The sequence below is a fragment of the Misgurnus anguillicaudatus genome, chromosome 14 (genome assembly GCF_027580225.2).
Source record: "Misgurnus anguillicaudatus chromosome 14, ASM2758022v2, whole genome shotgun sequence".
NCBI lineage: Eukaryota > Metazoa > Chordata > Actinopteri > Cypriniformes > Cobitidae > Misgurnus > Misgurnus anguillicaudatus.
Window position 1 is genome coordinate 33,369,656 of NC_073350.2, and position 8,638 is coordinate 33,378,293.

The 8,638-nt window shown below is 37.9% G+C and overlaps 2 protein-coding genes across 2 annotated transcripts; one reads left to right on the forward strand and one right to left on the reverse strand.

Moving 5' to 3' along the window:
• Positions 1-199: 199 nt before the first annotated feature.
• Positions 200-5,086, forward strand: ap5b1 (adaptor related protein complex 5 subunit beta 1). Its single transcript, XM_055184502.2, has 3 exons — positions 200-339; positions 454-615; positions 2,301-5,086. The coding sequence occupies exons 2-3, from the start codon at positions 472-474 to the stop codon at positions 4,947-4,949; spliced, it is 2,793 nt and encodes a 930-aa protein (XP_055040477.2). The 5' UTR covers positions 200-339; positions 454-471; the 3' UTR covers positions 4,950-5,086.
• A 79-nt stretch (positions 5,087-5,165) lies between these two features.
• On the reverse strand, positions 5,166-8,230 carry c14h1orf50 (chromosome 14 C1orf50 homolog). Its single transcript, XM_055184503.2, has 5 exons — positions 8,056-8,230; positions 7,562-7,677; positions 7,224-7,310; positions 6,312-6,443; positions 5,166-5,622 (listed from the first exon to the last, which is right to left on the reverse strand). Exons 1-5 carry the CDS (start codon positions 8,102-8,104, stop codon positions 5,437-5,439), a joined length of 570 nt encoding a protein of 189 aa, XP_055040478.2. The 5' UTR covers positions 8,105-8,230; the 3' UTR covers positions 5,166-5,436.
• Positions 8,231-8,638: the final 408 nt, after the last annotated feature.

An 8,638-nucleotide genomic window follows, 5' to 3' on the forward strand; every position in this document is an offset into this window, starting at 1 on the left:
AACCACACGATGGCAGTATTCAAAGGTCACGGCACTGTGCCAAAATAAAAGTTCTGTAATTTTTGATTAGCAATGTAAACAAAGATAAGAATAATTAAGACAAACTTATCTAATAAGAATTATTTAAACATACAAATATACGACTTGGCATCATAATATTAAGTAATTTGCGTGAAATAAACATGGTCCAAGATTTATAGAACATTTATTTTGAAGTGCAACAACTGTTTCGCTACCTGGTTTATCACATGACAGCTTGAGAACACGTGATTTTCGGAAGCGACAATAGATGGAGGTTACATAGCAATTTGTAACATTTATGTAGTTAAAGTTTGAAAGGTGAGTCTGTAAATGTTTACGTACATGCCTTGTGTGCTTTAAATTGTCGACACATTAAGAAATGAATAAACAGTGTGCTTTGCTATTGACACTAACTCATCTTATGTGATCTAGTCACAGTTGATCTTCATCATGACTATTGGAGACCTGTGGGATCAGAGAATATCTGCCTTTCTGCTGAGTCCAACTCAGTTTTTGGCTCTCAGCACCTCGGAAAGTTTCCTTGCTGAACTGTTACGTGAACTGAGAAATGATAAAGCAAATGATCAGCTTAAGGTAATGAAGACAGACACACACACACATGATTAAAAACATTTCTAAATTACAATACATACATAAATTAGGATAAATTAACAAACATTGGAGATAAAAGTCTTACAAAAATGTGTCCAGGTGACATTTTACACTAGGATTGATTGCATTGTGACTTGACAGTTATGCGTTACATCTAAATATTGGAGTACAGTATTCTTTACAAAAAAAAAAGATTTTATTTAAGCACGTATTTACAAATATTTGTTACAAATATTTGTTTCAAATTTAGGGGTGAAGTATGCTGGCTGACAGGTTGCATAAGATTGTCACTTACAAAAAAAGTAAACATACAATGATGCTTTTATGCAAGGGCTAATTTAAAGGCGGGGTGCATGATTTTTGAAAAACACTTTGGAAAAGGGAGTTGGGCCGAGTACCAAAACACACTTGTAGCCAATCAGCAGTAAGGTGAGTGTTTGTTTAGATGATTTCAAATGGTAACATTGGCTTTCAGAGATCATGCACCCCGCCTTTAATAGAGCTATTCACAAATGTACTGTTTGCAGCTTTTTAAAGGGTTCCAAGTCCTTTGATTGTCTTCAGAACATATTTTTAGATATTTTTATTTAATAAAAATATCTAACAATTTTATTCAACAATTTGTTCTCCTCCTTGGTTGTTCAGCGCGCATTCACGAGCAGACTACGCCGACATGCTGCTGTACGTGACCTGCTGAAGTAGTTGCCAGCGTACAGACACAGAATAAGCTGGCAAATAATTTGTGCATTTATACGGCCTGTTTAAGTATTTTTTGCAATGTTTGCATAATAGCTTCATTAAAAAACGTTGGCAACTACGTCAGCAGGTCACTTTAGCAGCATGTGACGTAGTCTGCTCGTGAATGCGCATGGAACGACCGTGGAGGAGAACCAACTTTTTTATAAAATGTTTGTTTTGTTTTCTTTGTGCACAAAATAGTTCATGTCACTTCATAATATAATTATTGAACTGCTGATGGCACGTGGACCTTTTTGGCGATGTCTTTCCTTCTTTTCTGGGCTTGATTATGAAAATTGCAGTCTATGGGACAGTCACAAGCCTCCTGGTTTTTATCAGAAATATCTAAAAATGTGTTCTGAAGACAATCAAATGACTTGGTGGTTTATAACGACACGGGGGTAAATGATTTATGATCAAATTGTAATCTTGGGTTGAACTAACCCTTTAAGATGTTACTGGTTTAACCTATTGCAGCAATTAAGAAAAAAACCCAATAAGTGGTCCACGCTATAACGCAATTACCGCAATATTGCAACGGTGTGTATCGCAATATACTTATGGCATTGGTGGTCAAAACTCAATGACTTTCAGTTGATGTTTCAAAATGTTATGAATAGGCAAAGTTAAAGGGCAGATAGCAGAGAGACCGCTAAGAGGAAGAGAAATATGCTTTATTTTTCAGAATTAATGTACATCACATATGTTGGTTTTATAATTTTCAGTTTTTAAATATATATTTTGATATAATTAGGACGAATTTACGTAAGCTTACATGATCATATTTAGCAAATCATGTTTGTCTTCAATATCACTAGGTCAAGAGTCAATAATGAATAGTTTGTAATAAGTTTTTAATTTTTGTTGTGATGTGCATTTTTCCTTAATTATCGCTTATTTTATTATTGTCATTATCTTATTTTCCCAAGATACTCCTTGTGTCTGTACTACTGGAGCATCCAACCATTCTGTGTCCGTCTGTTTCCGTGGGAGAGGAAACGGCTCTGGAACTGATGTCAGTTTTCACCCACACTGCACAGAAATCCATCAACCTCAAGTGCAATGTAATGCTGGCCATCACTAACGTCATAATATGCACATCTTGCCTGGCCAGCCGCACAAAGATGGCCGAGGATTGGTTAGAACTTCTATTTCAAACCATTCGAGACACGAACGACTACGGTGGGTTAACCCAGCAGCCTTTGAGAGCCACAGCCTGCGAGTGCTTACGAGAAATGGAGACCTGCAATCCTGGTCTTCTCTCTCAAAAATTAGAAGTCCTGCATCTTTTAAAACAGCAAGAAACGACTGTTTTGCATCAGTCGTACAGCATGCTGTATACATTGGGGCTTAAGAATGCCATTCGGATCTTGGCGAACCAGAATAACATCACTGATCTAGAGTTTAAGAGTGTTTTAGGAGGAAACGAAGGATTTGCGTGGAAAAACAATCCGACACCTTTGACCTTACTGCCGATAAACATGATGGTGCAGGTGCCGTGTCTGCCACCGGGATTGGATTGTAAAGAACTTAAGTCTGTAATGTCCACACTCCTGGATGAGTCTTATTTACTAACACCCATTTCCCAGTCTGCCCTGCTCAGGGAACTCGTGGAAATCGTAGCCATGGTGCCGGGACTCTCTCCGGCGTTATTTAAATCGCAGCTTCTACGACTTTTTGGCACCGCAGAAGTCGAGCTCATGCACGCTACGCTGTTCATGAAAGAAACATTCACCGACAGCCTTTTCACTGCCGAGGATGAGAATTTTTTGCTTAAGCGTCTGGTGGGCATGGCGCAACATCCGCTCCTAAGAATTCCTGACAAACTGTTTTATATGGACTGTATCCTGCACTTTCCGGAGAACAGGCCCATATCCAGCACCGCCGACGAGAGTTTACCCGTGCTGGTTACGCCCCGTCTGGCCGCATCTCTTCTTCCGACCGTTTTCAACGATAGCGCTACCATGCTCTGCAGACTAAACCTTTCCTGTCTGGTGCACTTGGAAGCGGACGAGGGGGAAGCGGACAAAGGAATCAACTACCTGTTCGATCACATAATGGCTCTTCTTAAAATCGTAGATAATGATGGTAGCAGAGAAGTTGTGGTGACCTCATTTAGGGCCTTGTTTATTTTTCTTGTGCACTTCAACGGCATTGAAGAACTCGCCGGGAAGATAATAAACAAATTGTGCGACCTGTATTACAGACATTGCCGCCTCGCTCCAAATCTGATTGGCCTCGCGGATCAAATCCAGGAACATCTGAATGACCCTGCCTGGTCCGTGAAGTTGCTGAGCGGTCTGCAGAAACGCATTATGGAAATGCCACCATTGCAGCTGACGATTCATAATTTGAGTTGGCACCTGAAAGTGTTGAAAAGAGTAGCGAAAGAAGCTCAGATCACCCAGAAGAACACCATCTATCTTCTCCTCAATGTTCTCATCAATTCCAACTTGTGTGAAAGAGGAAACTGGCAAGTGGGAAATGCGGTTCTTGCTGTGTGTCGCAACCTATTGGAGCACCCTTCCATCGATCGAGTGTTTATCGAGCTCGCTGACCTTCTGCAATACATGTCGGTTCATTACGACGAGATGGACATTAAGGATCACGCTCGCTTTTACTACACATTGCTCACCAACCTCTCCTGGGAAAAGCTAATAGGTGTTCTTGCCAAAGTTCCTGATGGAGGACGTGCTAAGGAGCGTTCGCATTCGGCGATTATGGCTGAGAGCGAAGGACTTGCGAATATCCTGACGGTGCACAAAACCGAACGTCATGTTTTGCAACTCATCAAGGCACAAGAGATAACATCAGCAAGCACTTTGGAGAGTTCAGAGTCTTTGGATGCAGATAAAGAAGAGAGAAATTGGTTGGAGGTTTATCAAGAACAGTTTCAGAAACCTGGCTTTGGTTCTGAGGTCACATTAAGGTACAATCTTACTCATGCAGAAGAGACTGATCCTTTATTTAGCGAAGTTTTTAATATCTGTCTGCACTTTGAGCTGAAAGACTCAAACTATGCAAAAATAAGTGATATACACGTCCCATGCGTGTTTAGAGACAGAAAGCCTCCGGAGGTCAGCGTCATACTCCAACCGGTTCAGCCGTACCCAACGACTCTGTGCGTCAGTGCCGTATTTGCCACGCAAGACGGTCGTTCCTGGCACACGCGGCTGCCTGATGTAAGCGTCTCATTCCCAGAGATATTTCTTCCTCTAGCCATGTCGCCCAACACATGCGAACGCAAAGTGAACGTGTTTGACCGCATGTGGCAGTCCATAGCCTCGGCGAATTCGGAGAAGTGTGACATCAGTCTATTCTGCTTCAAGGCCGGAGATGAGAGTCTGGGTGATTTGATTAAAACACATTTTGAAAATTATCTGTTGGTGGAAGAGCAGAACGAGAGATCGTGGAAAGTCTTGTTCTTCCTTCCACCCAGGTTTCATGTTTTGTTGAAGATCAGACAGGCAGAGGACGCGGTTCACGTCAGCATCGCAACAGACAACTGGGAGTTGTTACCCTTCGTAAACTCTTACCTACAAAGTATTACTAATCCTTGTTGCAGAACAGATTGCTAAAGGCTTTATTTACATGCTTTTAATCATATTTATTTTGAATGAACTCTATAGATTTGTTTTTGTATATATGCTGTATAAAAAAGTTGTAATTGATCCTAAAGATTAATAAAGTGTTTCTGAGCACATATATTTTGATATTGTATGTGATGTTTTTCTACTGGTCACAAAATCAATACAAGATGTTTTGAATAAAAGATTTAATGAAAACCAAAGGTTGAAATAAAATTTGTATTTGAATTCAATTCAAGCAGAATACACGATAATAACAAGGACAAACTGTGTCCCCATAATAATCATTCATATAAGGACACATTATGAATATGAATCACACAATTTAAAAGCTCCAGCCAATATCAGAAAAATGCATCAAACTGGACTGAAACTGTGAACCAGTTCACTTTGCTGTATCCATCAAACCATCTCCTTTAAGACCAAGTGGCCACCGTCACAACATAAGACTTAAGTTCCTAAGTGGTTTCTTGCTTTCTCATTTTGAGAGGCTCTCAAAGTTTGGCTCTGTGGAGGCTGGAAGAGCAGTTTGCCTGTTTAACAGTTTGTCCATGATGCCAATTTCAGCGTCCCTCTTTTCAACCTCCTCCTGTGGTGTCCATGACATGTCATGTTGAAGTTTGTATCCACCAAGGAACTTATGCGGGCAACCGGGACCCCATTCCTGCAAAACATTGAAACAAAGTGAAATATTGCACAATATCTTTTTACTATCACTACTAGTTAGAACCACTTCAGACTGTCTTTACTTATCAGTAGCTGATTTCCATTACCCTTTGAAGTGCACAAATTTCCATTGGGAATTGAAAATACGGCCAATGGAAACACATACATTTTGCAAAAACTCCCACATAAATGCAAAAAAGTTTTTATGCTGGTTTTTCAGGCAATTTGGAAAAGGTGTATTTCTCAAAACTGCAATGAAAACAGTTTATTCGCTTTTTCAGGTCACCTAATGCAAGTCGCATAATAATTATTTGAAGATGACGTGGTATCATGTACTAAAACCTCCCAGAAACACTTTAACACATGTCGGCTCCTAAGTATAAGAGGCTTTCCTTGCCAATAATGTTTGGATAATCCACTTAACGTCTCCTTCAGTTAAAATTCATACCTAGTGCGGTGGATGTGATATTGGGAAATATCAACTACCAACATCAGTCGACGTGATGTTTGGAATGATCGCGAGAGGAAAAACTTTGTTTCAGTCTTATATCATCGTTTAATGGAAACGCCATAATTTTGCAATAGTCTTTTGTCGACATTTTGAAAATAATGGTAAAGTTTTGTGCAAATCTGCAATGGAAACGCAGCTACTGATAGGACTCTCATAATGTGGCTATATCAACTTACCTTTGGAGACAGAATAGAGAAGTATCGCTGTCCAGATTCACGCATGTACAGATAGTACATGTTTCCTGGTTTCTTTACAACATTGCAGGCTGCATGGTGAAGCTCAGCATCTTTCCTGGCATCTTCCAACACCTGATGTGTAAAAAAAATGTTTCAGGTTTTCTTTTCTAAGATTTAAAACAATTGTTGGATCTACTTTATTTAATTATGTACACCAGTTTAACATAACTGAATCATGTTTTCTTGAAATGAAATACATTTTAATTAATGTTCATTTCATTTTAAGAAAACCTAATTTAGTAATAATGTGCAACTGATGTCTAGATGTTTTTTTTTTCAGTGTAGGAGGCCAGGGCACCACTGTATAAGAGCAATTTCAATGTTATGGATGTGATTCAGTGTGGATGTGTGATTTGGGGTCAAAACTTGAAATATAAACATATGGTATTAATATATTTGCAATAAATACATTCTTTCAAAATTTATATTTTCCTAAACCCTTGATGACTCCAAACATTGGAAAAATATCAATCTATACAACATACTTTGTAGGAATTCAGTGAATTAAAAGGCACAATCCAGATGCAATAACACTCAAACAAATAGAGAAACGAACGACACGTCAAAATACATTTAATATTTATTTTAATTTAATTGCATGTTAAATTGAACGTGTATTTATGAGGAAAAACAACGTTATGGATGTGACAATTCTGAAATTTGCACTTAACTATGGAAAATAATAATAAAAAATACCTTGCATGGGTACTTGAATCACCCTTAAATCACATATCTATGATATTAGTATGGTTAAAAACTTTTGTTTTCATGATAAGGTTGACATTTGCATGGAATTGCCCATAACATTAAAAAAAGTTTTTTTATTGCCATTTTTGGCAGATTTTTTCTCACCTTTCTTGCTTGCTCCTGCAGGTATCTTATCTGGTCAGCAATGACTGTGAGTCTGTTGCAAGCGTTGGCTCTGATAAACTCATCTCCCTAAAATTTCCACATAAAAACAAGAGAACTTTATGTATGTGTTTCAACATATAGCTTTATAGGTCTTGAAGCCTGGGATTCTGAATTATACTTATTCATTTAAACTGAGAAATACCAAAATTTACATGAAGTTTAAGCAAAAATAACCAATGTATTTTAAAATTAAAAAAGTAATTACTTAGAAAACAATGTTAGAACTAGAAAACAATAATAGTGATGTCAAACTCACACAAGAGTAAAACATCACTTACCTTCTGTACTTGCTGTGCAAGGGCAACCAGATCCATGGGATCCCCAACCCGGTTTGTTTGGTAGGGATTAACCAGCATGATTCCACTCGGATTACGGCTGGTCTCCACTAGGGTAACTGTAATATTAACACATTATTAATTAACTCGAATGTATTTTCACATTACTGTAAATCATGTCTTCACAAAAACTTATATTCATAATGCAACATACAAAACACACTACCAGCTTATGTAACTGCTGCATACTGTAGATAACTTATGATACTGTCGTGTGCTCATTACAATATATCTATCATTTCACTACAATACATATCCATTTTAAGAGAAATAATAATTATTAATTATTATTATTAGAAAGAAGACCAAAGGTGGTGAACATATGTTAATATGTAACAGGTTGGACAAGCAAGCTCATACAGACGGAGACAATAAGTAATAAACTAACTTTAACTAAAATTGCAAAATTAACTCTTTAAAATAATCTTCTGTCTTACCTGTGGTGGTTTTGTTGACCTGATCTGGTAGACTTACAGTTTTCTCCATTTTGTAATTGAATGTCTGTAAAACTTTTTAGAGTTGCAGTAAAATAACACGAGCTTCGTAACCGGTGTCACACAATTACAAAACATGAAGGGGGCGTTTCTGGGTCCTAGTATGTTTTCCTCACCAAAGACTGCCCTTTTAGGTGCCTGTATAAAAAGGCTGCTTCATTTGTCGTAATAATTTTCAAACACATTTCGCACGGTGCAAAACTATAGCGGATGGAGAAGATATTTCTTGGATGATATTTAATAGGCATAATGCAATATTAAATCTATCGATTATTCAAATACAAAGCATTCGTGCGTGTTTGGAGCAGCCGTTTAAAGGGATAGATCACGTGACTGTATAAGGCAACGTGCATTTACAGTAGTTATAAAAGAGCAGTGATTATAAAAGCACAACTTGTTTTTTCTGCATTTCTTTTTTACGTTTACTTCGCATTATCTTAATTATGCAAGCCATTTCTTTATTTTTATTAACAGTTCGTGATTTTTTAACATTTATGGAAGAAATTTTTGTTGAACCGTTGTAAAC

What these genes read in the sequence shown, in the direction of transcription:
- c14h1orf50 (XM_055184503.2), bottom strand. Translation starts at nt 8,104, where the DNA reads ATGGAGAAAACTGTAAGTCTACCAGATCAGGTCAACAAAACCACCACA. An exon ending in GGTCAACAAAACCACCACAG is followed by an intron (nt 7,678 to 8,055) that starts GTAAGACAGAAG and finishes TTAATATTACAG; the next exon opens with TTACCCTAGTGGAGACCAGC. An exon ending in TGCAGGAGCAAGCAAGAAAG is followed by an intron (nt 6,444 to 7,223) that starts GTGAGAAAAAAT and finishes TTTACACATCAG; the next exon opens with GTGTTGGAAGATGCCAGGAA.
- ap5b1 (XM_055184502.2), top strand. Translation starts at nt 472, where the DNA reads ATGACTATTGGAGACCTGTGGGATCAGAGAATATCTGCCTTTCTGCTG. An exon ending in AAGCAAATGATCAGCTTAAG is followed by an intron (nt 616 to 2,300) that starts GTAATGAAGACA and finishes TATTTTCCCAAG; the next exon opens with ATACTCCTTGTGTCTGTACT.